The sequence below is a fragment of the Hyla sarda genome, chromosome 6 (genome assembly GCF_029499605.1).
Source record: "Hyla sarda isolate aHylSar1 chromosome 6, aHylSar1.hap1, whole genome shotgun sequence".
NCBI lineage: Eukaryota > Metazoa > Chordata > Amphibia > Anura > Hylidae > Hyla > Hyla sarda.
Window position 1 is genome coordinate 282970112 of NC_079194.1, and position 19552 is coordinate 282989663.

The window sequence follows — 19552 nt, forward strand, 5'->3', positions numbered from 1 at the left end:
GCATGCTATTCTGTAGTCTGTGATCTACAAGTACACCCAGATCCTTCTCTACCAGTGACTCTGCCAGTTTAATCCCCCCTAAGACATACAAAGCATGCATGTTCTTAGTACCCAGATGCATAACTTTACATTTATCCAAATTGAACCTCATTTGCCAAGTGGATGCCCAGACACTTAGTCTATCCAAGTCATCTTGTAACTTATGCACATCCTCCATAGACTGTACCGTGCTACAAAGCTTGGTGTCATCTGCAAAGATAGAAACAGAGCTGTTAATACCATCCTCTATATCATTGATAAATAAATTAAACAACAGCGGTCCCAGTACAGAACCTTGGGGTACACCACTAATTACCGGGGACCAATCAGAGTACGAATCATTGACCACCACTTTCTGGGTACGATCCATGAGCCAGTGTTCAATCCAGTTACAAACTAAAGTTTCCAAGCCCAAAGACTTTAACTTACCTGTCAGACGTCTGTAAGGGACAGTATCAAATGCTTTGGCAAAATCCAGAAACACTATATCCACAGCCATTCCTCTGTCAAGGCTTCTACTCAACTCTTCATAAAAGCTAATTAGATTGGTTTGACAACTTCTGTCCTTAGTAAACCCATGCTGGCTATAACTTATAATACTATTATCCCCTATGTATTCCTGTATGTAATCCCTTATAAGTCCTTCAAACAATTTACCCACAATGCACGTTAGACTTACCGGTCTATAATTGCCTGGCGAAGACCTAGAGCCCTTCTTGAAGATTGGTACCACATTAGCCTTGCGCCAGTCCCTTGGCACAATACCAGACACCAGAGAATCTCTAAATATCATGAACAAGGGTACAGATATTACTGAACTTACCTCTTTAAGAACTCTTGGGTGTAGTCCATCCGGCCCTGGAGATTTGCTTACATTTACTTTACTTACCTTGTACCATCTCTACATTAAGCCAGTTCAGTACATTACATGATGTGTTACCAGCACTGACCTGGCCAATGTCAGCTCCTTTTTCCATAGTGTAGACAGAACTAAAGAACCCATTCACTAGCTCCGCCTTCTCTTGATCGCCCATGACAACCTCCCCATTATCATTATTAAGGGGTCCTACATGCTCTGTCCTTGTTTTTTTTGTATTTATATATCTAAAAAAATATTTAGGATTAGTTTTGCTTTCTTTGGCCAACTGTCTCTCATTTAGAATTTTTGCAGTTTTTATTACATTTTTACAGATTTTATTAAACTCTTTGTACTGTTTAAATGTTATAGCTGACCCATCAGATTTGAATTTTTTGAAGGCTATACTTTTGTTGTTTATTGCTCTTTTAACATCATTTGTCAGCCATGTAGGATTTAGTTTTAATCGTTTATATTTGTTCCCCTTTGGTATATATTTAGCTGTATAGTTATTTAGAGTTGATTTAAAGATGTCCCATTTACCTTCTGTATCAGTATTTGACAACACCTCCCCCCAGTCTATGTCCTGTAGTGCAGCTCTTAGCCCAGGGAAATTTGCCTTTTTAAAGTTATATGTTTTTGCCTTCCCCGTCTGTCTTTGTTTTCTACATTTTAAGTCAAAAGTAACTATATTGTGGTCGCTATTACCAAGGTTTTCCCGCACAGTTACATTACCAACCAGCTCTGCGTTGTTGGAAATGATCAGATCCAACAAGGCATCACTTCTTGTTGGGTCCTCCACAAACTGGCCCATAAAATTATCCTGCAATAAATTTAGGAATTTTCTCCCCTTTGTAGTTTTAGCCAGCCCCCGGCCCCAATCTATATCTGGATAGTTCAAATCTCCCATTATTACCACTGTACCTGCCCGGGCGGCCCTCTCTATTTGTTTATACAGCTGACCTTCTATCTCTTCCGTGATATTAGGGGGTCTGTAGATTACACCAAATATAATTTTTTCAGTATTTCCCTCCTTTTGTAATTCTACCCACAGTGATTCCACATCCTCAGAATCATCACACACTATGGCATCGTTCACACTGACTTTCATACCACTTCTTACATACAGACAGACTCCACCACCTTTTCTGTTCATTCTATCCTTGCGAAACAATGTAAACCCTGCAGATTAACAGCCCAGTCATGCGAGGAGTCCAGCCATGTCTCAGTGACCCCCAACTATATCAATATGTTCCTCCAGTATCAAGGCCTCAAGCTCACCCATTTTATTTTCTAGGCTTCTGGGATTTGTGAACATACACTTTACATTTCCATTAACCCCTTAAGGACCAAGGACGTACAGGTACGTCCTTGGTCCTGCTCTTCTGTTATAACGCAGGGTTACACAGTAACCCCGCGTCACATCACGGCGGGCCCGGCGTCATAGTGAAGCCGGGACCCGCCTCTAATAGCGCGCCGTGCCGATCGCGGCGCCGCGCGCTATTAACCCTTTAGCCGCGCGCTCAGAGCTGAGCCGCGCGGCTAAAAGTGAAAGTGAAAGTTCCCGGCTAGCTCAGTCGGGCTGTTCGGGATAGCCGCGGCTAATCGCGGCATTCCGAACAGCTGACAGGACAGCGGGAGGGCCCCTTCCTGCCTCCTCGCTGTCCGATCGCCGAATGACTGCTCAGTGCCTGAGATCCAGGCATGAGCAGTCATGCGGCAGAATCGTTGATCACTGGTTTCTTATGAGAAACCAGTGATCAACATAGAAGATCAGTGTGTGCAGTGTTATAGGTCCCTATGGGACCTATAACACTGCAAAAAAAAAAAGTGGAAAAAAAAAGTGAAGAAAGATCATTTAACTCCTCCCCTATTAAAAGTTTGAATCACCCCCCTTTTCCAAAAAAAAAAACACAGTGTAAATAAAAATAAAAATAAACATATATGGTATCGCCGCGTGTGGAAATGTCCGAATTATAAAAATATATCATTAATTAAACTGCTCGGTCAATGGCGTGCGTGCAAAAAAATTCCAATAGTGCATTTTTGGTCACTTTTTATATCATTTAATCGATCAATCAGTCCTATCAATGCAAAAATGGTACCGTTAAAAACTTCAGATCACGGCGCAAAAAATGAGCCCTCATACCTCCCCATACACGGAAAAATAAAAAAGTTATAGGGGTCAGAAGATGACAATTTTAAACGTATTCATTTTCCTGCATGTAGTTATGATTTTTTCCAGAAGTCCGACAAAATCAAACCTATATAAGTAGGGTATCATTTTAATCATATGGACCTACAGAATAAATATCAGGTGTCATTTTTACCGAAAAATGTACTACGTAGAAACGGAAGCCCCCAAAAGTTACAAAACAGCGTTTTTTTTTTCAATTTTGTCGCACAATGATTTTTTTCCCGTTTCACCGTAGATTTTTGGGCAAAATGACTGATGTCATTACAAAGTAGAATTGGTGGCGCAAAAAATAAGCCATCATATGGATTTTTAGGTGCAAAATTGAAAGAGTTATGATTTTTTAAAGGCAAGGAGCAAAAAACGAAAATGCAAAAATGGAAAAACCCCCGGTCCTTAAGGGATTAAGTTTTACACATATAGTCTCACTAATGGGATTTTCAGAGTTATTGGGGTTAATGTTATTATTTGAGTTATAAGGGCTAATTGTACTATTTAAGTTATTGGGGCTAATGGGATTTTTTGAGTTATTAGGTCTAACGTTATTATTTAAGTTATTGGGGCTAATGGGATTTTTTGCGTTATTGGGTCTAACGTTGTTATTTAAGTTATTGGGGCTAACGGTATTTTTTGAGTTAATGGGGATTATTGTAGTTATTGAGTTATTGGGGCTAATGGAATTTTTTGAATTATTGGGATTACAATTTTTCGGGCTACATTTATTTTTACGGCTGGTTTGTAACCCATGGATCTCCTTATCCACTGCTCTTAACCTCCCCCCACAGGACTCCTCTCCACCCACCATTATGTCCTGACCCCTCTCTAACCTATCCATCCCACTGTCTGCTTTCTTTGCTTTATTATCCTCCCCCCACTCACCTAGTTTAAATACTCAGCCACCCCTTCCAGGATTCTCTCCCCCAGCACAGCGGACCCCCTTCCATTCAGGTGCAAATTATCCGTAGAATAGAGTTTGTACCGCAATGAAAAGTCAGCCCAGTGCTCTAAAAACCCAAACCCTTCCCCCTCACACCACGACTTAAGCCATGCATTTAACTCCCTAAGCTCCCACTGTCTTTCCTGCGATGCGCATGGCACAGGAAGTATTCCAGAGAACACAACCTTAGAGGTCCTTCCCTTCAGCTTGGCACCTAGTTCCTTGTAATTATTCTTCAAGGACCTCCACCTACCATGTATTCTGTCGTTGGTTCCCACATGGACCATGACAGCTGGGTCATCCCCAGCCCCCCTAGTAATTTGTCCACCCTTTCCACCACATGCCGAACCCTGGCACCAGGGAGACAGCAAACCATTTGGTTGAGGTGGTCTTGGCGACAAATTATTCTATCCGTCTTCCTGATTATAGAATCCCCTACCACAACTAACTGTCTTGGCCTACCTGCGTTACCATCCCCCACACTACTAGTTGAGCTGTTCCCCCGGCTGTTAGGGAGACCAGTATCCACTAGGGTTGCCATCTCTGATACTGAGGCCCTCGCATCATCGCTCAACTTGGCAATTTTACTTGGGAGATCAGAAGCAGAAGTGACCTTTCTTTTCCTTGCCCCCTTTCCAGTCCCTCTAACTACATTAACCCAGCTCCCTACTTGGGCCTCCTGGCTAGTTTATCCAACCTCCATTTCTACCCCACTAACTGCTTGCTCTGTAAGATTGTCAATCGCCCTCAATGTTGCATTTTGCTCCTCTAGATCTCTAATACGAGCTTCCAGGTGGGCAACATGCTCACATTTGTCACAGCGGTATTCACCCTGAAGCTGCTGCTCCAGAGATGTATACATGTGGCACAATGTGCACTGAAGAAAACCTCCAATCCTGTTGTCCATATCCTTGGTGACAAACAGCTGTTATTAACTATTAAGAAAAACTACTTTTATCAAGGGAATGTAATACTTACAGTTACAGTGGGTCCTGCTTACAACTCCTGCTTTTTAAACTTCTGCGTATAAAACTTCTCAGATGTTAACACTTAAGAATACAACACTTTAGAATACAAACCCAGCTTCAGCTAGACTCAGTCAGAGCCCACAGAACCACAGAATAAGTGATGCCACTGTACCCATATAATTAATGATGCCACTATACCCACAGAATTAATGATGCCACTGTGACCACAGAATTAATGATGCCACTGTACCCACAGAAATAATGACACAACTGTATCCCCAGAATTAATGATGCCACTGTGCCTACATAATTTATGATGCCATTGTGCCTCCAGAAGTATTGATGCCACTGTGCCTCCAGAATTAATGATGCCTCTGTGACCGCAGAATTAATGATGCCACTGGAGCACAGAATTAATAATGCCACTGTGACCACAGAATAAGTGATGGCACTGTACCCATATAATTAATGATGCCACTGTACCAACAGGATTAATGATGCCACTTTGACCACAGAATTAATGATGCCACTGTACCAACAGAATTAATGATGCCACTATGAACACAGAATTAATGATGCCACTGTACCCACAGAATTAATAACACAGCTGTATCCCCATAATTAATGATGCCACTGTGCCTACAGAATTTATGATGCCATTGTGCCCACAGAAGTATTGATGCCACTGTGCCTCCAGAAGTAATGATGCCACTGTGACCACAGAATTAATTATGCCACAGTACCCACAGAAATAATGATGCCACTGTGCCTCCAGAAGTAATGATGCCACTGTGCCTACAGAATTAAGGATGCCACTGTGTCCCACAAAATTAAGGATGCCACTGTGACCACAGAAGTTATGATGCCACTGTGCCCACAGAATTTATGATGCCACTGTGCCCACATAATTAAGGATGCCACTGTGCCCACAGAATTAAGGATGCCACTGTGTTCCACAAAAGTAATGATGCCACTGTACCCACAGAATTAATGATGCCACTGTGCCGACAGAATTAATGCCACTGTGCCCCCATATGAACTTTGCCACTGTAACTCTCCATCTGTTGTAAACTACAACTCCCATCATGCACAGACAAAAGGTCATCATGGTAGCTGTAGTTCTACAATAACTGGAGAGTCACAGATGGGCGAACACAAATTTTTACCTGAGAGCTTAGGCTCGCCCTCCCAGGTCCTGCACTGCTCCGCTGCTCCGGCCTCTTCTAATCAGGCCTGGCCAGAACAGATTATGCAGGCAGCTAATGGTGCTGCCTGCATCATAGGAGAAGCGCCGGGCAGGGACACATCGCTCCCTTTCTCCAAGCCGCGGCTATTCATTTTTATTGGCGTCTTAAAGACACAGCTACAAATGAATAAGGGGAGATCCAGCGGATGGTCCGAATGACTGGCGGATCTGGACCGTGGTCTGCCAGTTGAGTACCCCTGATATAGGACATAGATCAATGTTTCCTAACCAGGGTGACTCCAGCTGTTGCAAAACTACAAAACTTAGCATGCTGGGAGTTGTAGTTTTGAACAGCTGGAGGCACCCTGTTAAGGAAACACTGATCTATGTCCTATCTCAGTGTTTCCCAACTAGAGTGCCTCCAGCTGTTACAAAACTACAACTCCCAGCATGCATGGACAACATTGTAGCTTTGCTTTGGAAAGCACTTGGTTGGGAAACACTTGGTTGGGAAACACTTATTTATGTCAGTGTTTCCCAACCCTCCAGCTGTTGCAAAACTACAACTCCCAGCATGCTAGGAGTTGTAGTATTGCAACAGCTGGGGGCACCCCTGGTAAGAAAGGTGGGGGTTGGCAGGGGTCGTGCTGGGAAGGGGGGAGGGATGATGCTGGAAAAGGGTGGGCATGGATGGTGGGGGGTAGTTTACTTTCCCTGCCTTGGAACACTGCTGGGCTCCTGTATCCTCCAGGCACTTCCTGCTTGCTGGGGTCATGTGATGTTTTGGTGTCACATGACCCAAGCAGAGCAGTAGAAAGCTGCCAATCAGGGGGAAGAGAAGCCGAGTAAGTGCCCAATAACTCCACAGACTTGCTGTGTGCACGCTTGCTCTGCACTGCAGACTGAGTACAGTATACAAAAATAGCTTGTGACAGGGATGAACGCTGGGACAGGGTGTCACCCCACCAGAGGGTGTCACCCGGTGCGGCCCGCACCCCACGCACCCCCCTAACAACGCCACTGCGTCTGCCTACTGTATCCTGTATATACAGTCATCTATAGATGGCTGTATATACAGGATAGCGCACAAAGACTTAACCCAGAACTGCTCAGCAGCAGTGTGGGTTAACTCTTTCCTTGCTGGGCTCCTGTATGGTATATAGGGGTACACTATGCACCCCTGTATACTAAACAGCCGGCGGAGGTAAGTAGTGATGCTCTGCACCCTGTATACAATATACATCACTCCTCACCTCCTTACACTCTGTGGACTGGGCACTCTGCATCCAACCCATGGAGTGGTACCCTGAAGACAGTAAAAAATATTGCCACAGGATACAAAATTGACTGTTTCCACGCAACAGCAAAAACGCAAGAAAAAAAACGCAAGAAAAACTGACAAAATGCAGAAAAAGCTGGGACAGTTTTTCTGGCATTTTTGCTAATGGACAGAAAAACCTCAATGGAATCCTGGCCTCAAAGCAATAGAACAATTTCCTTACGTCCACTTTTCCTGTGAGGTAGAGAAGGAGTGACGGTAGAGCGAGGGGGGGCGTTTCTATATTTGCCTAGATTTCTAGATTCATCATGGACGTACACAACCTTTGTAAATTTTGAGCAAGAGTGTAAATTAGACAAGCAGTGTAAAGGGGTAGATCTGTGTCTACAATAGACATCCCCCATAGCCTCTAGTGTTATTCAAAGTGCATATATAATTAGGTGTTACTGTTTCACATTTTTTGCAAACTGCGCATTATTAAACATAAGGTGCATAACTTTCCCTTGATGTCTGGACCCTTCATGTATAATTGCACAAAGTCTTGTCTATATTAGCACCAGGTAATGTATTCACTGCCCATCACTCCATTTCCTAATCCACATAGATATATACAGCTTATATAGGGACCCAATGTAATAGACATGACTTTGTGGAATTATACAAGAAGGTTCCTGACATCAAGGCAAAGTTATGCCCCTTATCTTTAATAATGCGCAGTTTGCAAAAAATGTGAAACAGTAACACCTAATTATATATGCACTTTGAATAACACTAGAGACTGTGGGGGAGATTCATCAATCTATATAGAGTAATTTTAAATGTATTTTCTCACGCAAATTATTGCGCAATATATTTTCTGCTTTCTTTTTTGTGCATTTATTGTGGTGGAACTTTTTCTAGCGATGTCTACCTGCAGGTGTACCGTAGAGCCCTTTAGCACGTAGACAGATTTACTAGCTGCATTTTTTATTTATTTTTTTATTAATTTATATTTTACGCACAAAAAGAACGTAAGTGTCATTTTCTTTGCACAAATATACACCAGCTCCGAGCACATATACGGAACTCTCAGAAGTCTGCCTTATATTTTTGTCAATTATTCACAAATTCCCCTCTGCGCCTAAGCACAGATGGGACTGATTCCCAATACTAGGGACCCCCCCCCCCCTAAAATTAAAATATAACTTTTAATAATTTTGTCTAAAAGTTTGGCCTATTGTGGCCATATGGCTGGATATAATATTAAAATTACATAGGAGACTAAGACCTTATGTGGCATTATAAAGTAACCACTTCTGGCTGGGGACTGTTGCAATGGTGTGTCACTACGTTTTCCTTAATGGTGTAAGCTCACACACCTGAGTATTTTTGTCTCACACATTGACAACTAAGTCTCCCTTTATGCGGCCTGTCCCTATGCTATTAAAACATCACAGGTGTGTACCCCCCCATCACCACCACCACCACCACCGACTTTTCGCTGGATAAAACCAGCTTTGTCAAGGGTCGGGGCAACACTAGCGTGACAGACCCTACATCTGCTTCTTAATACCTCCATTTATGGGCGTTAGTTGGTCAAAACACCAATCATGAATCGCCCTTACATTATAAGTAACTCCCACCTTGTCATCCCTCAGATCTCATTGGTTCCCACACTGTCACATAGGACGTCAGTCACTAGGCATGATGACATCATCTTCCGGTGTATCTTTCGGTTGATTCCTTCCCCATCACTCTGGATGTCAATTACTGTACATGATGACATCCTCTCTAGATGTGTCCTCCAGTTGGTTCCATCATCGGTCTCCGTCGGGTCATGTGATGTTGCGTCATCCTCACGTTGTTTACATCCCGGGAGGGCACGTGATGTGTGACCCATCATTGTTTATTTATTGCAGGAACAGGTGATTATGTACAAAGTTATGATGTGTCAAGTGTTGTTATTTTTTTTGTAGTTAAGGCATCCAAAAGACTCCTTTATTTTTATTTTACTATATAACCGGGTGCAATCCCTAGGAGAAATTCTTAGCTGAAGGGTTAGGTACCTTCTCCATATATCAAACTCCCTCCTTCCATTCCTTACTCCATATACCATTCCTAGAATAAATATTGTGAATTTTGATTTATTATTTATTTATTTTTAAGTTCAACATTTTTTACCTATTGTTCTATTGTTATTTACAATATTCACTATATCCCAGATGGGTTCTATGTATGTTAGGAGTAAGCCTATGTTAAAATAGCAGAGTGCACAAAGTGCACAAAATATGGTTACTCCATTGATACAGGCACCCCAATCTGTCACCTCTTTTTTAGGGGGACCTCCCACTATACACAATCCATTACAAACACTACTAGCACAAGGTCAGATGAATATACCAACATGACCCCTAAGTTTGAACCTACCTCGTATGATTTGAATCATGGAGAAGGAGCAAGCTGTGGATTAGAAGAGTTTGGAAATGATGCAATGCAAATCTTGAATTTGTCCACATATATTTTAAATGAAAATGAGAAATCCCTCTTACTAAAAGGTATGACGTTTACACCACCGCAAAATTTGACCAGTTTGAATGGGTAAAAGACATTAGTCTCTTCGCCCGCAAACTGGTACTCCACAAATGGCATCAAGAGAGATATAGAAGTGAGCCTAGCTCTTGAGACATTGATTGATCTAGAGATGGAAAATGAAGGAACCCCATCTGTATTGAGGGCCCCCTTCACACAATTAAGACCTAAATTTAAGATGACACCCTCATTTACACAATATACCAACATTGAGGCATGTGTAAACTTAGTAACAAAGTATATTCAAAATATCAAGCCAAAGGGATATAAAATCCATTTCAACCTGACCAAAGGGGAACAAATAGCCCTTAACAACTTACAACAAAATGAAGAATTGGTAATAAAACCTTCAGATAAGGGCGGGAACATTGTCCTCCTGGACAAGGAGGAATATCTTAAAATGGTCCTAGACATCCTCAATGATAGGGAGACCTATGAAACCATTAGAAAAGACCCCACGGAGGACTACCTAGCTGAATTAAAACAAATTCTGGAGTTGGCCAAAGGAAAAAACCTCATCTCAGAGGAGGAATTTTAATTTTTGTTTATTCCTCATCAAAGAATAGCTGCTTTTTATGCTCTTCTGAAACTGCATAAAAAATACCCCCCTGACCAATTGTCTCAGGGAATAACAATATTGCACAGAACATTAGTGTCTACGTTGATAGTATTTTAGCACCCTTTGTACCCACCTTACCGTCACTAGTGTTGAGCGGCATAGGCCATATTCAAATTCGCAACATTTTGCGAATATATGGACGAATATTCGTCATACATTCGCTAAATTAGCATATTCGTAATTTGCGCGTTTTATTTTCGCATATGCGAAAATTTGCATATGCGAAGATTCGCATATACGAAAATTCGCATATGCTAAAATTAGCATATACACAAATTAGCATATGCGGAAATTCGTATATGTGCAAAATTTGCATATGAAAATTTTCACATATGCGAAAATTTGCACGCCAGTCTCACACAATAGTAATAGAGCCTTCTTCACACCACACAAGCTGGAAGCAGAGAGGGCTGATCACTGTGATGTGTACTGTGAAGAAAAAAATACGAATATTTGTAATTGCGAATATATAGTGCGAATGAGTTTGGATGTTGAGGGGTTGTACAGTAACATTGAACACAACTTGTATTTACACGCCACTAGCACCTACTTAAGCACTAAAAGTAGAGTATTCACGGAACACAATTATTTTGTACTTCAATTACTTGATTTTTCATTGACCCACAACTATTTTCTTTTTCAAAGTACCTTTTTTCGACAGATCAAAGGTACTGCAATGGGGACCACGTGTGCACCTACTTTTGCTAATTTATTTTTGGGGTGGTGGGAGCACAATTTTGTTTTTGATGTTGAGGGTTTGATTGAATACACTGACCACATTTTATTTTGGTGCAGATACCTGGATGACTATATTTTAATTTTTTGGGAGGGAACAGAAAAATTATTATTGGAATTCGTAAATAAACTGAATAACAATGATATAGGGAGGAGGTTTACTCATGAGATCGGGGGTAAAAATCTTAACTTCCTTGATCTTACCATCTTCATAGATGGAAATAATAAAATACAAACTACAATCTACAGAAAACCTACGGCCACCAATAGCCTATTACATTGGGATAGTTGGCACCCCAGCTCATTACGGAAAAGCATCCCAATAGCACAATATGTCCGAGCTAGACGAAACTGCTCCCAAGTACACCATTTTGAAGAAGAAAGTAACAAACTAATGAAGCTCTTCCTGGACAGAGGATACCCTAAGAAGTTTATGAGGAGAGCATATAATAATGCGACCAGAAAATCAAGAACATCGCTTATGGAGGATAAAAAGGAACCACTAACTCAAATCAACCCCGAAATAAGATGTGTAGGACTATATGATGGCTACTTAACTCAAGTCAACCAAATCATGAGGAAATACTGGCCCATATTACAGGCGGATGGTGACTTAAAGGATGTGATTGGGCAGGGTCCGAGTATCACCTATAGAAGGGGCCCGAACTTAAAAGAACTGTTGGTTCATAGCCACCAAAAAGAGGAGGAAAAAAGAGGTGAGACATCGGATGGGAATTGGCCACCAAAACCACCAAAAGGATCCTTTCCCTGTGGCCACTGCGCAATTTGTAAATATATGGCAAAAAAGAAAACGTTTATTAACCCTCAAGACAAGAAGGTCTAAGACATAAGGGACTTTATTAACGGTAGTAGCCACAATGTAGTTTATGCAGCTGAATGCGAATGCCATCTATTGTATGTTGGGAAAACAACACAAAAACTTAAAAGACAAATAGGGAAACATCTTAGTACAATCAGAACACAGGGGATACCCCCATTTCCAGACACATTAGAAATCACCATGGAGGAAGATTGGAATCCCTACAATTCTGGGGCATTACACAAATTAGATTAGGCCCTAGAAGAGGGGACATTGACATCATGTTATTGAGAGAAGAGGCAAGATGGTTCTACAGATTGAACTGTAAATCTCCAAATGGCCTCAATGAGGGATTTAATTTTACAGCATTCTTGTAGGAAATGGGTGGAATATAATACATTAAATATAAAACAATTAAATAGTACCTCATAACCATATGTACGGATATACAGACCCACTGATATACAGACTCACTGATCATTAACTCCTACCTTGAAAACCCCATAATCAACAATAAAACTTACCCGAGTGTTGAGTGCTGAATGTGATATCCGGGAGAGATGGAGATTCCTGGTGAAACCTAAAAAGAAGGAAAATGAGACAGGATTAATTACTGGGTAATATTAAAAAGAAGCAAACAATAGAAGAAAAATGACCCCGGGATGTAAGCATACCTACGCGCGTCACGTGAGGATGACGCAACATCACATGACCCGACGGAGACCGATGGTGACGGAACCAACTGGAGGACAAGTCGAGAGAGGATGTCATCACGTACAGAGATTGACATCCCAAGTGATGGGGAAGGAATCAATCGGAAGATACTCCGGAAGATGATGTCATCATGCCTTGTGACTGACGTCCTAGGCGACAGTGTGGGAACCAATGAGATCTGAAGGATGACAAGGTGGGAGTTACTAATAATGTAAGGGCAATTAATGATCAGTGTTTTGACCAACTAACGCCCATAAATGGAGGTATTAAGAAGCAGATGTAGGGTCTGTCATGCTAGCGTTGCCCAGACCCTTGACAAAGCTGGTTTTATCCAGCAAAACATCGGGGGGGTACATGCCTGTGATGTTTTAATAGCATAGGGACAGACCGCATAAAAGGGAGACTTTGTTGTCAATGTGTGAGACAAAAATACTCAGGTGTGTTAGCTTACACCATTAACCTCTTCAGGACACAGGGCGTATGGATATGCCCTGCATTCCGAGTCCTTAAGGACCGAGGGCGTATCCATACGCCCGTGGGAAATCCGGTCCCCACCGCTAGCCGGTTAGGGACCGGAGCCGGATGCCTGCTGAAATCGTTCATGTCGGCGATGGCCGCAGATCGCTGGACAATTCAGTCTTGCAGCCGGATACTTACTGTAAACCTCCGCCCGGGTCAATCAGGTCTCCGGTGACCCAGAATTATAGCCAGCAGGGGTGAGGTGGCACTGGTGCCACCTCACGATCGCCCTGATTCGTCGTCCGGTTTACCGGCCAATCAGGGCACCTGCTGCGGGTGTCACTCCTGCAACCCGCTCCGCCCCTCTTCCGGAGGACGTGAGCGGGTGCGGGAAGTTGACCCCGGCATCCCTCTTGGGATCGGGGACCCAGGAGCGGCGGCGACGACGAGGGACTGACCTGTGTGCGGCGGCGTGGAGCAGCAGTTGGAGGTGAGTGACAGCCTCCTGCTGTTGCTTAGCAATAGCTCCCAGCATGCAAAAAGGGCATGCTGGGAGCTGTAGTTATGCAACAGCAGGAGGCAGACCACCATTCCCTTATGGGCATGCTGGGACTTTAGTTTTCAACAGCTGGAGGCACATTTTTTCTATGGAAAAGTGTACCTTCAGCTGTTGTATAACTACAACCCTCAGCTTGCACAAACAGCTAAAGTGCATGCTGGGAGTTGTAGTGGTGCATCTGCTGGTTGCATAACTACAACTCCCAGCATGCCCGTTGGCTGTCGGTGACTGCTGAGAGTTGTAGTTTTGAAACAACTGAAGGCACACTGGTTGTGAAACTCAGTTTTTTTTTTACCTAACTCAGTGTTTCACGACCGGTGTGCCTCCAGCTGTTGCAAACTACAACTCCCAGCATGCACCGTACATGCTGGGAGTTGTAGTTTTGCCACAGCTGGAGGCACACTGGTTGTGAAACACTGAGTTAGGTCACAAACTCAGTGATACATAACCAGTGTGCCTACAGCTGTTGCAAAACTCAGCATGTACAGTCTGTCAGCGCATGCTGGGAGTTGTAGTTTTGCAACAGCTGGATGTTCCCCCCCCCCCTCCCCAATGTGAACGTACAGGGCGGGGGTTTACAGTAAGTATCTGGCTGCAAGTTTGAGCTGCAGCAAATTTTCTGCCGCAGCTCAAACTGCCAGGGAGAAACTACTATGAACCCCCACCCGTGCGACTGTACCCTAAAAACACTACACTACACTACACTAACACAAAATAAAATAAAAAGTAAAAAACACTACATATACACATACCCCTACACAGCCCCCCTCCCCAATAAAAATGAAAAATGTCTGGTACGCCACTGTTTCCAAAACGGAGCCTCCAGCTGTTGCAAAACAACTACTCCCAGTATTACCAGACAGCCACTGACTGTCCAGGCATGCTGGGAAATTTACAACAGCTGGAGGCACCCTGTTTGGGAATCACTGGCATAGAATACCCCTATGTCCACCCCTATGCAAGTCCCTAATTCACTGGCGTTGAATACCCCTATGTCCACCCCTATGCAACCCCTAATTTAGTCCTCAAATGCGCATGGCGCTCTCTCACTTCGGAGCCCTGTCGCATTTCAAGGAAACAGTTTAGGGCCACATATGGGGTATCTCTGTACTCGGGAGAAATTGCACTACAAATTTTGGGGGGCTTTTTCTCCTTTTACCCCTTATGAAAAGGAAAAATTGTGGGCTACACCAGCCTGTTAGTGTAAAAAAATAAAATAAAAATTACACTGACATGCTGGTGTTGCCCCATACTTTTTATTTTCACAAGTGTTAAAAGGAAAAAAAGACCCCCAAAATTTCTAACGCAATTTCTCCTGAGTACGGAAATACCCCAGATGTGGGCGTAAAATGCTCTGCGGGTGCACAACATTGCTCAGGAGTGAGAGCGCACCATGTACATTTGAAGCCTAAATTGGTGATTTGCACAGGGGTGGCTGATTTTACAGTGGTTCTGCCATAAGCGCAAAAAAAAGAAATACCCACGTGTGACCTCATTTTGGAAACTACACCCCACACGGAACATAACAAGGGGTATAGTGAACCTGAACATCCCACAGGTATTTAATGAAAATTCTTCAAAGTTGGATGGAAAATTGAAAAAAAAAAAATCGCTAAAATGTTTCATTTTCACACGGAAAAATACGAAAAAAAGCCCCCCAAAATTTGTAACCCCATTTCTTATGAGTAAGAACATATCCCATATGCGAATGTACAGTGCTCTGCGGGCCCACTACAATGCTCAAAAGAGAAGGAGTGCCATTGGGATTTTGAAGAGAAAATTTGTCCGTAATTTAAGGCCACGTGTGTTTACAAAGCCCCCATAGTGCCAGAACAATGTACCCCCTCCCCCCCACATGTGACCCATTTTGGAAACTACACCCCTCACGTAATGTAATAAGAGATACAATGAGCATTTACGCCCACAGGTGTCTGACAGATTTTTTGAACAGAGGTCCGTGAAAATGAAATTTTTCATTTGCACAGCCCACTGTTCCAAAGATCTATCAAACGCCAGTGGGGTGTAAATACTCACTGCACCCTTATTAAATTCTGTGAGGGGTGTAGTTTCCAAAATGGGGTCACATGTGGGGGGTTCCACTGTTCTGGCACTACGGGGGGCTTTGTAAACGCACATGGCCCCCGACTTCTATTCCAACCAAATTCTGTCTCCAAAAGATCAATGGCGCTCCTCCTCTTCTGAGCATTGTAGTGCGCCAGCAGAGCACTTGACATCCACACATTGGGTATTTCCGTACTCAAAAGAAATGGGGTTACAAATTTTGGGGGTCATTTTCTCCTATTACCGCTTGTAAAAATGTAAAATTTGGGGGAGTCGTCAAACACTTGTGAGGTGTTAAGGCTCACTGTACCCCTTGTTGCATTCCTTGAGGGGTGTTGTTTCCAAAATAGTATGCCATTTGTTTTTTTTTTTTTTTGTTTTTTTTTTTTTGCTGTCCTGGCACCAAAGGGGCTTCCTAAATGCGACATGCCCTCCAAAAACCATTTCAGCAAAATTTGCTTTTCAAAAGCCAAATGGGATTCCTTCTCTTCTGAGCATTGTAGTGCGCCAGCAGAGCACTTGACGTCTACACATGGGGTATTTCCATACTCAGAAGAGATGGGGTTAAAATTTTGGGCGGCATTTTGTCCTATTATCCCTTGTAAAAATTAAAAATTTGGGGGAAAACTAGCATTTTAGTGAAAAAAAAAATTATTTACGCATCCAACTTTAACAAAAAGTTGTGACCCCCTTGTTACGTGCCTTGAGGGGTGTAGTTTCCAAAATAGTATGCCATGTGTTTTTTTTTTTTTTGCTGTTCTGGCACCATAGGGGCTTCCTAAATGCGACATGCCCCACAAAAACCATTTCAGAAAAATTCACTCTCCAAAATCCCACTGTCACTCCTTCCCTTCTGAGCCCTCTACTGCGCCCGCTGAACACTTGACATACACATATGAGGTATTTCCTTACTCGAGAGAAATTGGGTTACACATTTTAGGAAGATTTTTCTCCTTTGACCCCTTGTAAAAATTCAAAAATTGGGTCTACAAGAACATGCGAGTGTAAAAAATGAAGATTTTGAATTTTCTCCTTCAATTAACAAAGGTTAACAAACCTTTTGAATGTCATTTTGAATACTTTGAGGGGTACAGTTTTTATAATGGGGTCATTTGTTGGGTATTTCTAATAAGAAGACCCTTCAAATCCACTTCAAACCAGAACTGGTCCCTGAAAATTTTCGATTTTGAAAATTTTGTGAAAAATTGGAAAATTGCTGCCATACTTTGAAGCCTTCTGATGTCTTTCAAAAGTAAAAACATGTCCACTTTATGATGCAAACACAAAGTAGACATGTTGTATATGTGAATCAATATATAATTTATTTGGAATATTCATTTTCCTTGTAAGCAGAGAGCTTCAAAGTAAAAAAAAAAAAAATTGGGAATTTTTCACCAGAAACGATGCAAGTATCGACAACATTTTACCACTAACATAGAGTAGAATATGTCATGAAAAAACAATCTCGGAATCAGAATGGAAAGTAAAAACATCCCAGAGTTAATAATGTTTAAAGTGACAGTGGTCAGATGTGCAAAAAATGGCCGGGTCCTACAGTGAAAATTGGCTGGGTCCTTAAGGGGTTAAAGTTAGGTTGATTTCACATATATATGCTCAAAACCCTCTAAAAAACAAACATGGGAGTAAAACTCAGACACATGAACTCCAAAAAAGATACATCCAAAAAAAAACTATATTTTTGAGGTAACTAAGTGTTTATTTTTTTTCTTTTATTGGAACATGACTCTAAATAGCAATCAAACTATGGAACAATAAGCAAACTATTTTTTTAATGTCCGCTATTTTATTCATCATTACATCCAAACGTGAATAAAAAAATTTCTTACATAGTTTTCATCAAAAGACTCATTTTTTTTTCTATGTTGGCTTCAAGTTTGACCATAGCCAAATCTATTATAGCGCTCACTCGTGACCCAAATGCACTTTGGACACTTTGATTAACTAAGTTTGGACTAGAATCAGAGATGATGAGAGTGATGATTTCATTTTCTGGACTGAGCATGGCCTGTTAAGATAAGAAAAAACATTGATATTCTTTAGCCCAAAAGCCTTAGTCACATATTGATTATCTGCTCTTTTACGTTTTTTTTTATTTTTTTTTAAAATGGTGCTTGACAATAATTTTAGTAATTAATACGTTTCAATGGGAAGTGTCAACTAAAAACTTTGTATAAGAATATATATGATGCCAATATAAGTATATTGGTAAGAAACATTGTTTTTATAATGGGTATATATTGCAAACAGAGTACTGAAAAAACAGGAAGTAATGGTGTCCAAGCATGGCTTAAAGGGGTTATCCAGGAAAAAAGATTTTTAATACATCAACTGGCTCCAGAAAGTTAAACAGATATGTAAATTACTTCTATTAAAAAATCTTAATCCTTTCAGTACTTATGAGCTGCTGAAGTTGAGTTGTTATTTCTGTCTAAGTGCTCTCTGATGACACGTGTCTCGGGAACCGCCCAGTTTAGAAGCAAATCCCCATAGAAAACCTCTTCTACTCTGTGCAGTTCCCCAGACAAGCAGAGATGTCAGCAGAGAGCACTGTTGCCAGACAGAAAACAACAACTCAACTTCAGCAGCTGATAATTATTGAAAGGATTAAGATTTTTAATAGAAGTAATGTACAAATCTGTTCAACTTTCTGGAGCCAGTTGATATAAAAAAAAAAAAGTTTTTTCCTGGAATACCCCTTTAATACACTACATTACAGTTGGGCAATGTTCAATAAGGCTATGTAACATGCTCTCACATTGCACATGTACATTATTCACAAGCCAGCAGCATGAACAGCGCCCTGCTTGGCCTACAATAACTTAATTTTTCTTTACTTGTCCTGGATACACATACAAATGATCTACGGGTTTAGCTTTTGTTTAAGCACAATAATTACTAAATTGTTATTAATGTTTTTTGTTTTTTTTATTGAATGGTCTTAGCTTCCTTTTTACAATCAAAAAAATAGACCCTAGACCCCCGTATTTACCTTCTTCATCTCTCCTGCGCTTCCCTGTCTAAGAAACCCTTCAAACTCTTTCAGCATATTGTCTTAGCAGCCAAGCCCCTCATAGCCAAATATTGGAAGAAAACTCTCCCTCCCCCTGATTCCGCCCTTCTCGCCCGTATACGTAAAATCCGTTCTCTGCAATTCCTGACAGCTTCCCTCAATAATTCTTTTCCCTTGTTCCTTTCGGTCTGGGAGCCCTGGGATCGCTTTACGGATCGGCAACCGCCTTGATTTCTTCTCTCCTCCTTTTTCTCTCCTCCTTCCCCTTCTCTTTTCTCATTCTCCACCCTACCTTATGTGGTTGTCGCATGTTGTCCTTGTGTGTCTATTGTTTGTCCCCCCTCCCTCTTTTTGTTGTGGCTTGCAACCTTTATACCTGATACGGATGTTGTTTGGTGACACGCTGGTACAGGCTGTTTTATGGCTACTATGGTGGTCCTAGGTGTCTCATAGTTTGGTACCGATGGCCTTCCATGGTTTTCTTGACCTTTATGACTTTACCTTGGCCGTACCTTGTACCTGTTCTC

General features: G+C 41.9%; 1 protein-coding gene across 1 annotated transcript; it reads right to left on the reverse strand.

Annotated features, from left to right (window-relative positions):
• Nucleotides 1-9389: 9389 nt before the first annotated feature.
• Nucleotides 9390-19061, reverse strand: LOC130277518 (uncharacterized). The gene is made up of 6 exons (XM_056528194.1): nucleotides 19005-19061; nucleotides 17922-18020; nucleotides 12876-13093; nucleotides 12726-12781; nucleotides 9866-9898; nucleotides 9390-9556 (listed from the first exon to the last, which is right to left on the reverse strand). Exons 1-6 carry the CDS (start codon nucleotides 19059-19061, stop codon nucleotides 9390-9392), a joined length of 630 nt encoding a protein of 209 aa, XP_056384169.1.
• Nucleotides 19062-19552: the final 491 nt, after the last annotated feature.

Bases quoted from the DNA above. Each gene is read 5' to 3' on its own strand.
- LOC130277518 (XM_056528194.1), bottom strand. From the start codon at position 19,061: ATGCTGAAAGAGTTTGAAGGGTTTCTTAGACAGGGAAGCGCAGGAGAG. The intron at 12,782-12,875 runs GTATGCTTACAT...CCTTCTTTTTAG, and splicing joins TCCTCACGTGACGCGCGTAG to GTTTCACCAGGAATCTCCAT. The intron at 9,899-12,725 runs GTAAGTTTTATT...TCTAATCCACAG, and splicing joins ATTCAGCACTCAACACTCGG to CTTGCTCCTTCTCCATGATT.